Raw genomic sequence first — 20,561 nt, forward strand, 5'->3', positions numbered from 1 at the left:
CTCTGGGCCTATCTAAAACCCCCAGACTCCATCTTGTGAACTCTCATCTACTTCTGTGCTAACTGCTTACATGTTAAAGCAGAAATGTATTGGTCAGCATTTTTAGCAGATGGCTGCAGTTTCACTCACACTAGCAGAAATAATAGAGATAAGGAGTAACAGAACAAGGGCCCACAAGTATATGCAGCTGCGTTCCCATATATCCCCAAGGTATTTAGTGCAAAGGGTCAAGGGATGTACCGTGTTCTCCCTTCAAAATGACAAATGTATCCGCAACAGATGTCTCTTGTATCCCCCCCCTTCCCCAAAATAATACATGTATTCTGTGTAACCTGTTATCTATAGGTCAGCATAGTGACGTAGAAAGGATGAGAACTGAGTTGTTTGTTACTGATTATAAAAAGGGCCCATGTCGCCCATGTAAGGTGTGTCTCCTTTGGCGTGAGCCGAGGTGCACCCTCTCAGCTGACTGACAAATAAAGGATCGGTACCCGTCTTCTTGTCTCTCCGTGCCTCCTTGGTGTAATTGGGTAAGCTCCGGGGAGAACGGGCCCTATTTGGCCAACAAATTGGCGACTCCGCCGGGACTTCTCTCCCTGTGGAGGACACTGACCGACGACCGGGGGCGATTCCGAGGAGTGGCCACCTCGAGCTGTTGGTTTGCTCGGGCCTCGGGTCGTCACAATCGGTCGGGGCGGCTGTGTCCTCTCTAAAGAGAACTCCTAACGACACGGAGATAAGACGGTACCAGAAGAAGGGGAAGGTCCAACAGCCGGACGCGGCCACTCCGGGCGGTAAGTGCGTTTACCTCTTGGGTTTGAGGGATAACGCCCCCGCAGTGTAAATTGGGCCCTTTGGGTAATCCCTGTGTGGGAAGGTATTGTAGATGGACAAATGTTTTGTGGTCATGATAACAAAGCAGGCAACGGCTAATGAATAATTTCACTAACTTCCCTAGTCTGTGGGCCGTACTGGACAATTACTGGGACGTAGAAAAGTCCCAGGGCTTGCTTTTATTCTTGGCAGGAATATTGTACTTTTTCATACTAATGATATGCTGGAAGCCAAAATTGTGATAACCAGGTCTAGGACTTAAACCGACTCTAGCCGCACCGAGACTCCTGCGAGGGGAAACCCTGTGACCAGGATATCTTGATCGCAAGGGGGGTCGGTCGAACCCGTGACCAGGTTTAATTAAAAGCGAGCATAATGGGGTCCGGACAAAGCATATATGCTGGGACACCCTTGAAATGTATGTTAAATAATTGGAAGGCGTTTAGACGCCAGGCTGATTATGGAATGGTATTATGTAAAGATGATCTGATATTTTGTTTAAGTGCCATTTGACTCCGACAGGCTCGGTAGTAACGGCTGCTAAACCCCAGAATCCTCCCACTGTTGTAATGCCAGAATCGGTGTCCCCTTCGGCTCCTTCACCCCCACAGGCTTTAGAGAGTACCCGCCCCTTGGTGGGATTGTATCCGTTGATTACTGAGAGTGTGGTAGCTCGTCCAGGAACACAGGATCTTGTGTCATGTTGCTTTTAATATCTGGCTGCTTTTAAGGCAGAGGCAGGAGAATTCTCAATGAATCCAAGCAAGTTCATTTCTATTTTTGAAGGTTGTCTAGCTAGCCATAAGCCTCACGAGGGAGGACTCGGGTAGCCTTATGAGTAAGAATGTTTAAGGGAAGAGACCAGGAAGGGTGGGGGCTAGTTGAGAAACCCACCCTCCTAGCTAAATTGGTAGTGAAAAAAAAGCCGGTGCCCATGGAAGGGACGGTTCAGCGAGAAAAGCAGGATCGGGCCCAAGCAGGAAGGCAACAGACAGAGAGATTGGAAAATAGGTTGGAAACTTTGAGGGCATAGTGGAAGGAAAAGAGTAAGTAATTATAAGCATGGGGATTTCAAATCCCCAGGATAATAATTGGAATGGTAAAATCTGAGTTGATTGGGTGTTGTTTTGGGAGACAAGCAAGTGATTTAAGAAAAGAGAGTGAGAAGTTAACTCTGTAGTTGCTAAAGGGAATCAAGCAGTGAAACTTGGTAGGAATGTCTGTAAGTAATTCAGGCAAGAGGTTATTTAAGTGGAATTATTCGACTATGAATACGTTAGTCTAATTTGCTGAAGAACACTCCTGCTGTATACAATCTGTGTTTTATAAGTTTGAGATGAATTGGTATTGTTTTAAAGTTGCAAAACTGAGAATACTTTTGCCAGACACAGGAAACTAGTGTTGTTTAAGGTATTTAGCATTTAATCCCTAAGGTGACTTAACGCTTTACAAGATTTAAAATGCTTTAACTAAAGACCAAAAGTTGTGGCTGCAGCAGGGTAGTCAAAGCCAGGAGAATAAAAGATTTGAATTTGTTTTTGGGTAACAAAATAGCAGATAAAAGATCTGGTAAAGAGAGAGAAGGCATTTAAGGTTTAAAAAGGGAAAGCTATTGGACACCAGAGATTGTACAGAGTGAAATCCTCAGAAGTGAGTGTGCTTGTCCTGGTTTGTTGCTTCAAAGCTTTGCACAGAAGTTATGTTACTGGAAAGATGTATGATGGCAATGAGTATGTGTTAATGGTTGGAGAAAAGGAGTATGAGTGAAGAGTGGAAGGTTCCTTTGGAAGTTAGAAGAAGCCGAGAAAGGGAGAAAAGGAAAAAGCACAGAATAAGTTAACTGAGAGGAAAATACAGCTGGCCTCAGTCCAAGGACATTGTTCATAGCCAAGACTTTGCTGACAACCAAGAAAAAGGGCGGGGCCTGAATGTGCCCAAGCAACTAAGATCTGCAAAATACTGCAAGGCATAATGAGGACAACAGAAGGGTTAAAAAGCAGCTTGGTTGGACAGTATTGGCTCAAGGATTACAAAGCCCTCCTGCTGCAATATGTAAATGACTTGTTAATTGCTGCTGTGGGTCTAATCCCTTGTCTCAGAGCTACTGTGAGTCTCCTAAACTTTATTGGACTGCGAGGATACAGGGTATCTCAAAGCAAAGCCCAAATTGTTCTTTCAAAGGTTCAATATCTGGGATTTCACATCAGGCAGAAAGAGAGACAGCTCTCAAACGAAAGAAAGGAGGCTATCTGCCAAGTTCCCATCCCCAGCAACCGTAAACGGCTTAGGGCATTCCTGGGCATGGCAGGTTTTTGCAAAATATGGATTCCAGAGTTTGGACTGTGGGCTAAACCTCTGTATGAATGTGTTAAGGGAGCGGAACAAGACCCCTTTCACTGGTCCCCAGAAGCGGACAGGGCATTTCAGCTATTAGGTGCCTAGAAGCGTCCTGTGGCATACTCCTCTAAACAACTGGATCAAGTTTCAAAGGGATGGCCAGCCTGTTTGAGGGCGGTCGCAGCTACTGCTCTAGTGCTTGGGGAAGCGGAGAAACTGACACTGGAAGGAACTGTGCAAGTGTGTATGTTCCCCATATGGTCCGAGCCTTGCTGGACACTAAGGGTGGTCTTTGGCTCACACAGGCTCAGGTTGCTCGGTACCAGGCGAAGCTGTTAAAGAATCCTGAAGTCACCCTACAAATCTGTCCCTCCCTTAATCCAGCTACACTGTTACCAGAGACAGAAAAGCAGGAACATGACTGTTTAGAAATCATAGATGTTCAGTATTCTAGCCGCCCAGATCTAAAAAGATCAGCCACTCCCAAATGCTAACTTGAAATGGTATACAAATGGAAGTAGTACTGTTGTGGATGGGCAAAGGAGGGCTGGTTATGCTATTGTGTCTCTTCATGATACCGTGGAAGCTGAAAGTTTACTGGCAGGAACATCTGCCCAGCTTGCTGAACTAGTGGCCCTGACTCGGGCACTTGAGCTGGCAAAAGACAAACGGGTTAATATTTTTACTGACTCAAAGTATGCTTTTGGGGTATTGCATGCTCACGCCGGCTTTTAGAAGCAGTACAACTCCCCTCAGCAGTAGCAGTGGTGCATTGCAAAGCCCATCAAAGGGAAGATCAACATGTAACCAAGGGCAATGCCAGAGCAAACAGGGAAGCTAAGCGAGCTGCTATCCTGAAATCACCAACAAAGAATAATGCCCAAATGCATGCCCTCATCCCATCAGTGGGTGAGCTTGCAGCCCCTCAAGACTCCCAAGAGGACGGAAACCTGGCTGACAGTCTCGGTCTCCAGGAAAAGGAGGGATGGCTTTATTCCACAAAGGGAAAAATCCTCCTGCCCAAGGGCCTGATTCGACTGGTATTGCAGAAACTGCATCAAACCACACACGCAGGCAAAGAGGCTCTTGCCCAGCTTATGAATAAATATTTTCTAACCTCTGGACTTAAACCCCTAGCATCATAGGTACAAGCTGAATGTTTAATCTGCCAAAAGAATAACCCTCGACCAGGAGTAGCAGTGCCACCAGCCACCCTGGAAACTACCCCAGGCCCAGGATTGGTGTGGCAAATAGACTTTACTGAGTTTCCCAGGACCCAAGGATACAAGTACCTTCTTGTCTTAGTGGATCGATTCAGCGGATGGCCTGAAGCCTTCCCATGTCGCAACAACATTGCCAAGACAGTGGCTCTTAAGTTTGTCAAGGAAATCATTCCTCGCTTCGGCCTTCCTCAATGGATGGAATCTGACAATGGAACACACTTCACATCTCAAGTGGTTCAAAAGATATCAAGTGCTCTGCAAATCCCCTGGAAACTCCACACACCCTGGCAACCACAAGCCAGTGGAGTAGTGGAACGCACAAATCAGACACTCAAGCGACACCTCTCAAAGGTCTGTCAGGAGGCCTCTCTTAAGTGGCCTGATGTTTTGCCCCTTGTGTTACTTTGCATTCGTGCTCTCCCTAAGGGTAGGATAGGGTTTAGTCCCTTCGAGATTATGTTTGGAAGAGCATGGCCTATGAATGGTACCCCAGTTCTGGCAGGGGAGTGGGAGATGGGGTATGGTTTCTTGTCTCAGTACATGTGCCCTCTGTCTGCTGTTCTTTCTTTTCTTCACAGGTATACCAAAGATTCACAGTCTCTTCTGCTGGATACCTCGGGTCCACTCCCTGCAGCCTGGTGACTCCGTTCTCGTGCGGACCTGGAAGGACGTGCCTCTCCAAAAGAAGTGGAAGGGACCCCACACCATCCTGCTTGTCACCCATACAGTGGCAAAGGTCGAAGGACACAAGAACTGGATTCATCACTCTCGACTGAAAGCGGTGCCCATTCCTAAACAGTGGACTGTCCAGCCTGCGGAAAAGACTGTTAACGACGATTTGGGACTTAAGCTGCTATTCAAAAGACAGTAAGGGTCACTGGGAATGCGTTGTGATCTTTCTGAACGGTCACAGCATACTCCCCGCGAGAACCCTGAGCATTGGTTTTATTTTCATTGATAATCCTAATTGCATGGAGCTTGATCGCATTTTGTCTTTAAAGTATGAGAAAACTCTGACAAAGGTTTGTTGAGTGTTCTCAAAGGGGGGATTGTTGGGATCCACTAGGCATAGCTACCAGGTAACTCGGAAAAGTGGAAGGCCAAAGTGTCGATGAAGCTCTTTTGCTCTGGGCCTATCTAAAACCCCCAGACTCCATCTTGTGAACTCTCATCTACTTCTGTGCTAACTGCTTACATGTTAAAGCAGAAATGTATTGGTCAGCGTTTTTAGCAGATGGCTGCAGTTTCACTCACACTAGCAGAAATAATAGAGATAAGGAGTAACAGAACAAGGGCCCACAAGTATATGCAGCTGCGTTCCCATATATCCCCAAGGTATTTAGTGCAAAGGGTCAAGGGATGTACCGTGTTCTCCCTTCAAAATGACAAATGTATCCGCAACAGATGTCTCTTGTATCCCCCCCCTTCCCCAAAATAATACATGTATTCTGTGTAACCTGTTATCTATAGGTCAGCATAGTGACGTAGAAAGGATGAGAACTGAGTTGTTTGTTACTGATTATAAAAAGGGCCCATGTCGCCCATGTAAGGTGTGTCTCCTTTGGCGTGAGCCGAGGTGCACCCTCTCAGCTGACTGACAAATAAAGGATCGGTACCCGTCTTCTTGTCTCTCCGTGCCTCCTTGGTGTAATTGGGTAAGCTCCGGGGAGAACGGGCCCTATTTGGCCAACATCTGCAGCACAGTCAGGGCCTGAGAAGGGGCCTGGGACTTGTGAGGAACAGACTGAACTTCCCTGACATTCCAGAGACGCTGGTTATGATGTCCCTGTGCCACAGAGCAGGGTGATGTGTTTTCTTTTAACCTTTCCCATTTTTTCCTTATTTTTAAAAATTGATTGCTGTTTAATAAATTGTATTTGCTTTGAACTGTATGTAATGATCAGTGGGTCAGGGAAGCAGCCAGTGCAGAGAGAGCACCCTGGAATGGGGACACCATAGCCCCTGCCCTAAGTGACCATGACAAGGTTGTGGGTCGAGGCCCCCAGGAATCCTGGGCCCAGCCTTGTTGGGGCTACAAGGACTTTGCCACACAGAAGAGTGGAAGGGGAGCCCTTGAGATCAGGCAGGGTTCTGGGTAAAGGAAGTGGGAGCGAGGACTCAGATCCTTGCGAGCCCATGTCACCGGGGTAGTGTATAAGCCAGGAAAGTTCCCCACAATAGTGGGACCATTCCCCCGCTTACACTAGCATGTCTATTTAGCTGCTTCTCCGCTGGCTCCAAATATAACATTTAATGGCTAGGAACCAACAATCCCTAAGTGTCCAGTTCTCCCATTGCCTGACCAAGAAGAAGAAAAAGCCAGCAAATAATACTATATAAAAAGGGGGGGGAGACAGCAGTTCATCTAGAGGCACAATATGACAGTCTGCTGCATTTTGCTGCTGCAGCAGCATGAGAAAGTCAGCTAGAGAAGGGAGAGTAAGCAAATAAAGATAGAACAAAGGAAAGAGACAGCTGCCTGAAGCTATTGCAAACAAAGTAGAGATGGGGAACTTGGCAATTCAGGGCAGAACACAGGAGGAGTTTTCTGCTGTTGCTGCCTAGCTGCTGCAGAGACAAAGCACTGAGGAGGAAGAGGGTGGTCACAGTGCTAGCAGAGACAGCCCAAGATTGCTAGCAGAGAGAGCCCAAGTGCAGCCAAAGGCAGAATTTTGCAGTTTGCAGTGTAGACACACAACCAGCAGAGGGGGTTCGAGCACAGACAGTGCAGTAACAATGAAAGAATTTATTTGTGGCAGAAAAGGTCATCCAGGAGGCTTGAAGTCCAACAGGAGAGCAGAGAAATGGCACCTTTTGTGGGCAATGATGATGAATTTGATGAAAAATACAAATCATGGGTGATGTGCCTCAAATGTTTTGAGCAATTTGTAGCTTGCAGGGCAATTTGTAGTTTCCCGACAGACAATGAATTTCAGTCTTGCTGACAGTGACTGGTCTGAAGCCATATGGACTGCCACATGACTTATTGTCTCCAACTGTGCCAAGAACTGCCAAGTACACCTCTACCTCGATATAACGCTGTCCTTGGGAGCCAAAAAAATCTTACCGCGTTATAGGTGAAACCACGTTATATTGAACCTGCTTTGATCTACCGGAGTGCGCAGCCCCGCCCCCCTGGAGCACTGCTTTACCACGTTATATCAGAATTCGTGTTATATCGGGTCGCAGGTGTATGCCACAATTATTGCCACAACGTGGGAACACTTTTCTCCTACATCATCAGTGATAGCAGAACAATTTCAGTTCCATCAGCGACATCAGGGAATTGGAAAATCAATAGCACAGTTTGTTGCTGCTCTAAGGGTGTTGTCAGAGCATTGTCAGTTCAGAAAAACATTAAGTGATGCCCTGTATGACCAATTTGTCTGTTAATTATGCAATGACCAGGTTCAGAAGAAGTTACTGACTATGTCACCGTTTACATTCAAAAAGACTGTTGAAGTGGCTGTTGCCATGGAAACTGCAAAGAAGGATTTTCTGGACATTAGTATGAACCGAGGAGTTCATCTTCTGAATTAGTGAGACAGAGAACCATGGGAACATGAAGAATTTTCATGGGGCTATAATGCACAAACTACACATGCTGAGAAGGATTGCTGGACATGCCAGGTCATTTATTAGAACTGTCAGAAGAAAAGACACATCACTATGACCTGTCACACAGTTCAAAGACCAGCAACACAGAGTAACCGTACATCCAAGAAGACACCTATGAAGACTGAACCTAAGAAATGATGGAAGTTGGAAATTCATAATGTGGAAAAGACAAGAGCTACAGGGACACTGATCAAGATTTAGCACTTCATGTTTTATCGGAAGCTGGAGTCAAGGATGGCATCTGACTGAAGGAGTTCCCACAAGAATGGAGCTTGATACTGTGTCATTGATTTCTGTATCTGCCTATCACTAGATTTTGCCACAAGTTCTTCTGGAAGAAATGTCCACTTTAAAGACTTATACAGGGGAAAAATTAGTCCAAAAAAGGGATATGCCAGGTGAAAGTTCAACTAGATGATCAATCAGTTGTTTTACCTTTTTATGTGATTGAAGGAAAGTATCCACCATTATTTGGAAGATCTTGACTTGAGAAGCTCAAGATGAATTGGATCAAGATCTTGACTTGAGAAGCTCAAGACGAATTGGATCAAGATCAAAGTGATCACAAAAGTACCTCAAAATCTTCAAGAAATACTGGACAGACATGCTAAAGTTTTTGAAAAAGAACTTGGACAGATGAACAGCATGTCAGGGAAGCTTATTGACAGCCAGCCAAAATATTGCAAGCCCAGAGTTGTACCTTATACTCTGAAGCATCTGGTGGAAGCTGATTTGGACCATTCAGTGAACATTGGAGTCCTGTCACCAGTTTCACACAGTGAGTGGTCTACACCCATTGTACCAGTGATCAGGAAGGACTCAGTCTGAATATGTGGAGATTTCAAAGTGATGCTTAATACAGTTTTATGTGCAGATTAGTAACCACTATCTCACACTGAAGATTTGTTTGCTACTTTTAGTGGTAGACAGCATTTCAGTAAATTGGATTTGCTCAATGCATACCTACAAATGGAGATTGTGAGATATTTGCAAGATGCTGGCTCAGTCAACACACAAAAAGTCTTATTTTGTTATAAAACGTTGCTTTTTGGTATCACATCAGTACCTGCCCTGTTCTAGAAAGCCATGGATGAGATTCTGAAGGGACTGAATGAAGTTCAGTATTATTTGGATGACATCTTTGTTACACAAAAGGCTCAAGGTGGGGAGGGATAGCTCAGTGGTTTGAGCATTGGCCTGCTAAATCCACAGTTGTGAGCTCAATCCTTGAGGGGGCAATTTGGGGATTGGTACTGCTTTGAGCAAGGGGCTGGACTAGATGACCTCCTGAGGTCCCTTCCAACCCTGATATTCTATGATCTGTGAAATTTGGGTTCTGCTTTGACACATTTGGAAGACCATGGACTGAGGATTTTTCAAGACAAATGTGAGTTTTTCAAACCTTTAGCTGAATACCTTGGATATGTAATTGATGCCATGGACTTAAGGAAATCACCAGAGAAAGAGGAGGTGGTTCTTGAAGCACAACTGACAGAGAACATGTTACAGTTATGTTCATTCTTAGGACTGCTTAACTGCTACAGTAAATTTCTTCCTAATCTGGTGACAGTTTTGGCATCTTTACATGTACTGTTACAAGCAAAGAAAAAAATGGAAATGGACTAAAGAGTGTGTGCGTGCATTTAATGAAGTAAAGAAACTGTTGACATCAGCTGACGTTCTAATGCACATTGATGTTTTGATTCCATCGCAAGTGGTTTGTGATGCTTCACCGTATGGAGTGGGTGCAGTTCTCTCCCACATTTTTCCTAATGGTATAGAGAAACCAATTGCCTTTGCACCACAAACACTCATCACTTCTGAGAAGAGCTATGTGCAAATACAGCTAGAATCTCTCAGCATTATCTTTGGTATTTGGCTGTTCCATACCTACCTATATGGTAGATTGTAGTTGGTTAGCAGGGGTCCCTCCCCATCTGGGTCAGTGGGAGGCCACTTCGCCTCACTAAATAACTGAGCGTCACCCACAATCAGGGAATTAGCAGAGCATGGGGCAGGGGTCGCTTGCTGGATGATTCTCTGCGACTTGAAGTCTTTAAATCATGATTTGGGGACTTCAACAGCTGAGTCAAGGGAGAGAATTATTCCAGGAGTGGGTGGGTCAGCTTTTGTGGCCTGCATCATGCGGGAGGTCAGACTAGATGATCATAATGGTCCCTTCTGATCTTAAAGTCTATGAGTCTATGAGTCTATGAGTCATTCCACGGATTATATGGCTCTGGCCTGCAGTCTGGGCAGATCCACAAATGAGTCTCGGGGCCCCAGACCCCCAGGCAGGGCGGGACAAGAAACTGTCTATACCTCTGGTCTGCAGTCAGGGCAGAGCAGCAAACAGTTATGAGCCCAAGCCCGCAGTCAGGGTGGAGCAGCAAGGAGTCTGTGGCTTTGTCCTGTACTCTGTGTAGAGCAGCAAGAGGGTTGGGTATCTGAGCTCCAGCAGATGGCCAACAAATGCAGGCCTCTTGGCCTAGCAAGGGGAGACTGCCACCTCAGGGTGAAGTGGCAGCAGGGCCTGGGCCCACCCAACTCCATCAGGCCCCGACCCAGGGCCTTAACAGTGGTGGACTATTCCGCCACTGGGTCAGCAGGGAATCCAGCTGCAACTTGCTGACCAGGTCTCCGGCAGCAATGCAGCCAGACGGGGTCGGCTGCCTCTGGGCCACTTTCTACACTCCCCTTGGGGTGTACTTGGATCCACGGGTGGTCCTCCAGTTTGTTGGGGTAGAAGTCCAGTGGCAGTCCCAACGACTCTTCAATGCCTTGGTCAGTGCATGGCTCCAGAAGCTCTGGTCACTCCTTATCTCGGGAGGGGTCAGCTGAAGTCTCCCAGCTCAGGAGTGATCAGGAGGCATATGTCCCCTTTGGCGGTTGCAGCCCAACTGAGCTCCAGGACCAGCCCTTTATACTTCCTGTCCTGCCTCCTGACTTCCAGTGGGAGGGGAGAGCATGGCCTGGCTCTGCCCACCTGGGTTCAGAGCGTGATCCATCTGCCTCTGGCTCAGTGGGAGGCCACTTCACCTCACTACACACACACACCCCTTAAGTCCATCTCCCGGTCTTCATGGCTGCCATCCTGACTCCCCCCAGGCCAGACAGAAAATCCGCATTAGTGTTATCCTTACCTGCTGAGTGTTAGACAGTAAAGGCAAATTGCTGGAGGATGTGATACCATCTCATCAATCTGGCATTGGTACTTTTCATGGTATTTAGCCATTTTAAGGGTTTGTGGTCAGTGATCAATACAAAAGGGGCCCCGAGAAGATAGTATCTGAGGGTATCGATAGCCCATTTAACAGCCAGGGCCTCCTTCTCTATAACTGAATAGTTACATTCTTGGGGGGAAGAGCTTCCAACTGATATCGAGGGTGGGATGCTCTTCTCCATCCACCTCCTGGGAGAGGGCTGCCCTGAGCCCCACCTCTGAAGCATCCATTTGGATCAGGAACTCAGTTGAAATCGCAGCTGAAAAGCACAGGTTCCCTACACAGAATGGGGGCTCAGAATGTATCTTCACATTCTGTCGACCAGCGTACCGACGTGGGCTGTCCTTGGTTAAGAGTGCCATGAGGGGTGCTGCGAAGGATGCAAACTGGGGCACAGAGTGTCGGTAATACCCACCTAAGCCCAGAAACTGTCATACCTGTCACAACAAGGTACACACCTGACAGATCAGCTGGGAAGTGAAGTTGGTCCCTTGATCCATGAGAATCTCACGGGGAAGGCCCACACAAGAGAATACCTTCACCAGTTCTACTGCGATGGAAGTGTTCCATAGTGGGATGGCCTCGGGGAAGTGAGTGGCATAATCCATCAGTATGAGGCTATCCTGGAACCCCGCATTACTCTTCAGGAGCGGGCCCACCAGGTCCATCGCAATTTGCTCAAAGGGAACCCCGAACATGGGTAGGGGGACCAAGGGTGCTTTCGCCACCCCCAGGGAGGCAGCTAGTTGGCACTCAGGGCACGAGTCCTTTACCTCCCGATGGACTCCAGGGCAGAAGAAGCACAACAGAACTCAGGCCAGGTTTTTCTCTTGTCCCAGATGGCCAGCCATGGAAACGTCATGGGCAAGCTTCAAGATAGCTTTCCGATCATAGTGGGGGACAACAACTGGGTCCAGACTTCCTGAGTTTGGGAGTCCTGAGTAACATGGTAGAAGTGATCGCCTGTAGCTTGAATTGGGTCCACTGTGCAGCCTCAGGAGATCAGTCACGGCTCTGTTGACCTGGCCTACCTGTTTGTAGGCCCGGCTCAGCGTGGGCTCATCCCTCTGGTTGCAACAAAAATCTGTAAGGGGGGGGTCATCGTGGGACTCTTCACCGGAAGGCCCAACATCGTCATTGGGACTAGGGGCTCATCAGGGTGTTCCCCTTGGGGTTCTTCAGCCTCCTCCTCTTCTTCTGAAGAAGGCTGTCTCATCCCAGGATGACTGGATAGGTGAGGTGGGAGCCAACTCCAGTGTCAACCCCCACATCAGTCTGTTAATGGTCAGAGAGATCTGGGCACTGGTGTACGATTTTACATCCCCGTGGATACATTGGAGGTATATCTCTCAACACGCTTGTGTGAGGTCAGGGGCGAATTCCTGGTGGATGAGGTTTTGCCTACAGCCTGAGTCTATGAGGGCTGTGACTCGTTTTCACCAACCTCCACAGTGGTTGTTTGCCAGCCCGAGACTCTCCAGTATAGACTTGGCCGAAGACGCAGTCCATCTCAGGACACTTCTATGGTAAGTGCCCAAGCCGGCTGCAGGAGAAGCAGGGTCCAAGCTCTAGTTGCCCTGGCCAGGGGATCACCTCCGTGGAGGGATTTGGGTTGTGGTCTCAACTCTTCTTGTCAGAGGTGTCGGAGCATCTGTGCCATGTGGGCCCAGGTCACCGAGAGGTGTTGCTGGCCCCATCGTCATGGGTTTGGAATCCAGGGTGCCGTTCGGCCTTCGGCCTGGGCTTCCTTGCCGGGCCATGGAGCATCAAGCCGGGAGTTGAGGCCAGGGCTCAGGCTCCTGGCCCAATAGGGTTCTCAGCGGCCAAGAAGTCCTCCATTAAGGTGACGGCTGCACTAAGTGTTGTGGGTCAGTGCCAGAGTACCCAAGCCCTCCCCTGGGGCAGGAGGACATGAACAAACTGCTCTAGGGTGATCTGCTCAGTGATCTTGTCCGCTGACCATTGCTCAGGGTGCAACCATCACCAGCAGAGGTCTTTTATCTCCTGAGCGATGACCTGAGGCCAAGCACCCCGCGGATAGGTGTTAGTCCAATATCGCTGGCGGAAGGTCTCCAGCATGATGTCCAAGGCATCTAAAATGGCCAGCTTCATGCATCCATAATCTTGTGCCTCATTGATTGGGAGCCCCCGATAGGCGATCTGGGTTGCCCCAGTCAGATAGGGGGCCAAGAGGGTGGCCCACTGCTCTGGGAGCACCGGGCAACCAATGTGACCTGCTCAAACATCACAAGAAATACTTTGGGGTCATCTTCAGGTCCCATCTTGGAAAGCCATATGGGCAACGGGAAAGCGGGGGATTCATTGTGCCCCTGGGAGGTTGCCCGCTGGGTCCAGGCAGCAGGGTCACAAGCTATTGGAGACACTGTTGCTGCTCCTCATGGTGTTGGGCCCCAAATCCCAGAACAGTTGCTGTTGTTTGGCCCCCAGCACCTGTACCAGTTGTTGTTGTTGCTGGAGTTATGACACCTGCTGCTGCTGTTGGCTCTTGGCCAGATACTTAATGAACTTGTCAAGCTCCATCTCTCCAATTAGGGATATCTAAGGTATGGCATACGCAGGATCTGTTACTGCAGGGGTCGGGTTGCTGCCCACATTCTCCACCAAGCAGGTACCTCCCCCTCTGGGTCAGTGGGAGGCCACTCTGCCTCACTACATAGACATGTTACTTTGCAGACGGATCATTGCCCTTACTTTCAATATTTGGTCTGAAACATGGAATTCCTTCATTAGCTACTGCTCGCATGCAATGATGGGCATTGCTACTTTTGGCTCATTCCTATACTATTCAGTTCCATAAAGGGACTCAGCATGGCAATGCTGATAGGCCATCACACAAGCCATACCCAAACTCTCATTTACCCAAAGAAACTTCGGATGAAATGTTCTATCTCAGCTTGATGGATAGGTCACCTATTACTAGCACAGGAATCATCAAAGAAACTGCTGAGGATGATGTGCTTTCTATTGTGAGGGAATGGTACTACAAGGTATAGGATTGGATTATAAGAATCCCCAGTTTACACAATTCATGTCATGTCAACGTGAATTATCTGTGAATTACAGGTTTCAGAGTAGCAGCCGTGTTAGTCTGTATCAGCAAAAAGAACAGGAGTACTTGTGGCACCTTAGAGACTAACAAATTTGGGTTGTAGCCCACGAAAGCTTATGCTCTAATAAATTTGTTAGTCTCTAAGGTGCCACAAGTACTCCTGTTCTTTTTTCTGTGAATTACAGTTGCATCTTATGGGAAATGTGAATGATCATTCCAAAATCAGTTCAGTCTCAGGTTTGGCAGCTCTTCACAAAGCCCATCTTGGAATCGTACAGATGAAGTTCATAGCCTGGAGTCATGTCAGTTAGCCGGGATTGACAAAGGTATTGGAAGAAGATGAAGTGCTATACTATGTGCCACCAAATTCAACATGATCCTGGCTAGGTTGTTCAAACACCTTGGTTGTGGACTCAGACACACTGGACACTTAATCACGTGGACTTTGCAAGATTTTTAGAAGGTTACATGTTTTTGGTCATAGTCAATGCCATTTGAAATGACCAGTAGTTTTCAGCATGACTCCTACTACTGCTGCTAAGATCATTGGACATCTTTGCACCTTGTTCAGATAATTTGGTTTACTGTTACAGTTAGTGAGTGACAATGGACCTCAATTCTGTTCTGCAGAATTTCAGAGGTTCCTAGCTTCAAATGGAATTCAGCACATATGCTCTGCTCCATATTATCCGGCTTCAAACTTACTAGCAGAACTCTTTGTACAGACACTTAATCAACCCTTAAAAGCTAACAAGTCTATTTTGAGTCAGAGACTGGAAAATTCCTTGCTCATCTACAGGCACACACCACATGCTACTACCCAGGAGTCAACTGAAACTCTTTTCTTGAAACAATCTTTGCGTACCTATTGGGACCTGCTACATCCTGATATTGCCGCACTTGTAGCCAAATCCCAATCTATGCAAACTGATTGATTATGTGAGACTCATCATCATTCTTTTCAAGTTTGAGACTTAATGTGGAGGCTACAGTTGTGGAGAGAAATGGGTGCCTGGAGAATTTGTAAAATGCACAGGACTTGTATTGTTTTTGGTAAAACTAGCCAATGGTATTTTATGGAGATCACATATGGACCAGTTGCAGCCTCAACAAGTACCGGAGTCCGGGGATGTCCCACTAAGACTTTCTGTTCCTAGATTGAATCTCCTTCCATTACAACTCCTAGTTTTAATGACTTGTTAAGAAAAACTTTGGTACCAGATCCAGGTGATTGCATACCAGATCCAGTTGATTCCTTGCCACTGACTGTTCCTGTAGTTCAGGACACTGCCACACCACCATCACAAGAGAATACAATAACGAGCTGTGCACCTGAACTTATACATTGTTTAGTTACAGTGTTGCTATTCCACAGAAGAATGATCCCTTGCCATTTAAAAGTATGCGGTTGTCCTCCTGCAATGATTACTTAGGTTATACAGTGTTTCATGTTAGACATGTAACACTGCTCTACAGCCAAAATGCTTCTGAAATAAATATAGTCAAAGTTTACTAATTCTGGGTCACTGAGAACGAAAATGATGCTTAAAATTGTTGATTGGCTCTAGTTTTCAAGATATGCTATTGGGTCAGTATATACGACCCTTGACTTGGGAATGGCGGAGGATAAGTGAGTTATAAAGGGAAGGGATCTCAATTTAAACCAGAAATGACTAAAATACATCTTTGACTGGATCTATGAATAAATCTATGACTGGGTTTGGACAGTACTTGCTTTTTAGGCAAAACAATGAATGATGCAATCTGAAGCTGGTATTGCGTCATACATGATATGAATTGCATCATGTTATTCCTAGAAGCCATGGATGATGCAATCATAACAAAGCTTACATCACTCTGCTGAACAAATTGCCCTATATCAGCTCTAGAAATCATACAGTGTCATGCTCTCTTATTTGTCAGTGTTTGATTTTGCAAAGGGACACAGTTCTGTTTAGCCAAAGTGAGCAGAGATGCCTCGTACTTGTGTGAACAGTGCAGATAACTTCTGCTATGTTTGTGGTGAAGTGACTTTTGCATCACAAAAGCGCAGTATAACCACTATGGTTAAGAAAGCCTATCACCTTTATTTTGGCTGCAAAATTGGAGATCAGGACAAGAGGTGGGCCCCACACATATGCTGCAACACTTGTGCAACAAATCTTTGCCAGTGGTTGAACAGGAAAAGGAAATCTATGCCTTTTGCAGTGCCAATGATTTGGAGAGAGCCAACAGATCATACCAGCAATTGTTACTTCTGCATGGTGCCTCCAGTTGGGAAAGGTGTGTCAAAGAAGAAAAAGTGGACTGTGCATTATCCAAACATTCCATCAGCTATACGCCCAGTACCCCACGGAGAAGGACTGCCGGTTCCTGATGCACCAGAATCATTCTCACTTGAGTCAGACGAGGAAAAGGAAGAGGATGAAACTTCTGGTCCTGAACCATCAATGTCACAGGACCCACATTTTCTCCCATCCTCCTCCTCTGAACCACACCTCATAACACAAGGTGAACTGAATGACCTTGTCAGGGATTTGGAACTACCCAAGAGTAAGGCAGAGCTGTTGGGCTCCAGACTACAGCAGTGGAATCTCCTGGCAGGTGATGTTAGGGTTTCCATGTTCCGTGACCGTCAAAAGGACCTTGTCCCATTCTTCTTCATGGAAGGTGATCTTGTAGCCTGCAACAACATCGATGGTGTGATGGCAGCCCTCAACATCGTTCACGATCCAGATGAGTGGAGACTGTTCATTGATTCATCGAAGACGAGTCTTCAAGCTGTTTTACTGCATAATGGCAATGTTTTGCCATCAATTCCAGTTGGTCATGCAGTCCATATGAAGGAAACCTATGACAGCATGAAACAACTTTTGAGGTGCATAAACTATGACCAACAACAGTGGCAGCTTTGTGGCGATTTGAAGGTTGTTGCTCTCTTGCTTGGTCTGCAGACTGGATACACAAAGTACTGCTGTTTTCTCTGCGAATAAAATAGTCGTGCAAGAGATTCCCACTACATCAAGAAAGATTGGCCACTCCGACAGTCATTGGAGCCTGGGAGGAAAAGTGTTCAGCATCCACCACTTGTTGAAGCAAGGAAGATTTTGTTACCACCCTTACACATCAAGCTGGGTCTGATGAAGAACTTTGTCAAGGCCATTGACAAAACACAAGCAGCTTTCAAGTACCTCCGTGGAAAATTTCCAAGGTTAAGTGAAGCTAAGATAAAGGAAGGTGTCTTTGTTGGTCCTCAGATTCGTGAACTTCTTCGAGATGATGCATTTGACCATGCACTGCGTGGCAAGGAAAAGACGGCATGGAAAGCCTTCCAGTTAGTGGCAATAAATTTTCTCGGAAACAACAAGGCAGACAACTACAGGTTGTTGGTGGAAAACCTCCTCAAGGCATACAAAAGCCTTGGTTGCAACATGTCACTAAAGATACATTTTTTGCACTCTCATCTAGATTTTTTCCACCGAACTGCGGAGCAGTGAGCGACGAGCACGGCGAGCGATTTCACCAGGACATTGCAACAATGGAGAAACGCTATCAGGGCAAATGGAGCCCATCAATGCTTGCAGACTATTGCTGGACAGTGACAAGAGATGCTCCATTTAATGAATACAAGAGACAAGCCAAGAAGCGCCGAGTAGACACTGAATAGGACTAAACTATGTACATAATAGTTTTTTGCCTTTTGTTTCATAATAAATTTTATTTATATAACCCTTTTGCTGATTTTTAAAGTGTTACATAAACAGGACAGGTGAAATATTATCATGTAAAGCAACCATAAACACATGAAAAGACCTAGGTTTACAATTTATGATTAAAACTCTACTATCTACACAATATACATAGACATAAAATGTAAAAACTTAAATATCTTAGAAACAGTAGCCAATCAGTTGTTTTAATTGTCATATTTGAATTCAGCACATCAAAATACATAATAAATAGCACATTTTATCTCTGAAGCAGACGACTTCTCAAAAATTGTAGACCAGTGTAATTGATAATGTATATGTGTTTGGAAAGTTTTTTAAAGCAGGGTGGACGAATGTGATGAATTGTTCCTTTAAATATTTGAGCACTCCACCCTTTCCAGTGCAAACCCTCGCTTTCATGTTAGTTTCAATTTTGCAGCTGAACAATAAAGCCACCACAGCAGAAGCTGTCTATCTGTCAGCTCCCTGTGTCTATCTATTGCCTTCTCTGCTAGTCCAAACATAACACTTCTCTATGTCCCTTCTCCCATTATAGAATAATAGAATATTAGGGTTGGAAGAGACCTCAGGAGGTCATCTAGTCCAATCCCCTGCTCAAAGCAGGACCAACACCAACTAAGTCATCCCAGCCAGGGCTTTGTCAAGCCGGGCCTTAAAAACCTCTAAGGATGGAGATTCCACCACCACCCTAGATAAACCATTCCAGTGCTTCACCACCGTCCTAGTGAAATAGTATTTCCAAATATCCAACCTAGACCTCCCCCACTGCAACTTGAGACCATTGCTTCTTGTTCTGTCATCTGCCACCACTGAGAACAGCCTAGCTCCATCCTCTTTGGAACACCCCTTCAGGTAGTTGAAGGCTGCTATCAAATCCCCCCTCACTCTTCTCTTCTGCAGACCAAATAACCCCAGTTCCCTCAGCCTCTCCTCGTAAGTCATATGCCCCAGCCCCCTAATCATTTTCGTTGCCCTCTGCTGGACTTTTTCCAATTTGTCCACATCCCTTCTGTAGTGGGGGGACCAAAACTGGACATAATACTCCAGGTGTGGCCTCACCAGTGCCGAATAGAAGGGAATAATCACTTTCCTCAATCTGCTGGCAATGCTCCTACTAATACAGCCCAATATGCCGTTGGCCTTCTTGACAACAAGGGCACACTGCTGACTCATATCCAGCTTCCCGTCCACTGTAATCCCCAGGTCCTTTTCTGCAGAACTGCTGCTTAGCCAGTCAGTCCCCACCCTGTAGCAGTGCATTGCCTCAGCTCTCAGGTGATCCTTGTTTTGGGGAAGTCACTCACCTCAGGGCCAAAGCTACTTATGTCCCACACTGACTGGATCCCCCTCCTTTGCCTGCTCCCCACAGGCTCCAATTCCCCTCCATTTGGCCCCTCCTCAAACAACTTAATGGATCTCCACAAGCCACACACACATCCTGCCTAGGCTGGGGAAAGCTGCACTGGGACATGTCTGTCTCACTGGGAGACATCCATGTAATGCAGAATCCATGGTGCCACCTTCCTGATGTTGCAAAGGTGCCAACAAGCCCCAAACCCACTGTCTGAGCCAACCCCTCGGGCCTCACCCACACACTGAAGAGGGAAGGGTACAAGTCCTGGTTTCCCCCACTCAGGTTCCCTAGGTGGCTGTGGTCACCTGGCACTGGATGCCCAGCCTGGCACAGAGATGGACATGGCTGGCTCCACTCTTCACTACCTGTCTGGCAGGGGGTGGGGGAGGCAGCCGGACCCTTCACTGCTCAGTTTGGCAGCACCTGGATCCACTTCCCTTAAGCCATGTGAGTTCCCACTCAGCCCCCAGCAGCTGGCTCTGGGGAGAAACACAATGGGGCCTTTAAGGGGTTCCTTCACCAAGAGCAGCAGTGATTCTCACCTTGTAATCCTGGGCAGCCTCCTCTATGGGGACCACAGCATGAGTGCGGTGAGCCCGGGACTCCCTGCAAATCACACAGATGGCTTCTCCGTCCTCCTCACAGAAGAGTTGGAGCTTCTCCTCATGTCTCTCACAAAGATTCTCCTTCTGCGCATTCTCTGGCTTTAACCCCAGTTTTTTTATGTTCTCTACAATATCAGCCAGCTGCCTGTTGGACCGGAGTTTCCCTTTCTGGAGTGGCTCTCGGCACTGGGGACAGAGGATCATTGTGCCTGATTCAGACTCCCTGTGCTCACTGTACTGGGTGATGCAGGCTCGGCAGAAGTTGTGCCCACAGTCTATGGTCACCGGCTCTGTCAGATACTCCAGGCAGATGGAACAAGTGGCTTCTTCTAACATTTTCTCTATGGGAGCTGCTGAGGCCATGGCTGTCTGTGTCTTGTTGATGGCTGGTCCCCTTGCTGCTTGGATCAGCTCTTCACATGCACAGAATGAGGTGAGGGAATGGGGGTGAAGGTGGGGGGGAGTGTCACAGAGTAGATGGGAAAGTGAAATGGGGTGAGATGGAGAGAACAGATGAGAAAAGTTTATTGACCTTCTGTAGGTTATTGGAGCCTCATATGTGTGT

At 46.9% G+C, this 20,561-nt stretch overlaps 1 protein-coding gene across 1 annotated transcript in view; it reads right to left on the minus strand.

Annotated features, from left to right (window-relative positions):
* LOC135887690 (E3 ubiquitin-protein ligase TRIM39-like) overlaps positions 1 to 20,359 on the minus strand; it is a 37,261-nt gene extending 16,902 nt beyond the window's left edge. The window contains exon 1 of the mRNA XM_065415416.1: positions 19,934 to 20,359. Within this exon, the coding sequence (XP_065271488.1) occupies positions 19,934 to 20,359 (426 nt within the window). The remainder of the gene's footprint in view (positions 1 to 19,933) is intronic.
* Between the last annotated feature and the right edge of the window lie 202 nt (positions 20,360 to 20,561).

This window comes from Emys orbicularis, chromosome 13, assembly GCF_028017835.1.
Source record: "Emys orbicularis isolate rEmyOrb1 chromosome 13, rEmyOrb1.hap1, whole genome shotgun sequence".
In the NCBI taxonomy this organism is placed as follows: domain Eukaryota; kingdom Metazoa; phylum Chordata; order Testudines; family Emydidae; genus Emys; species Emys orbicularis.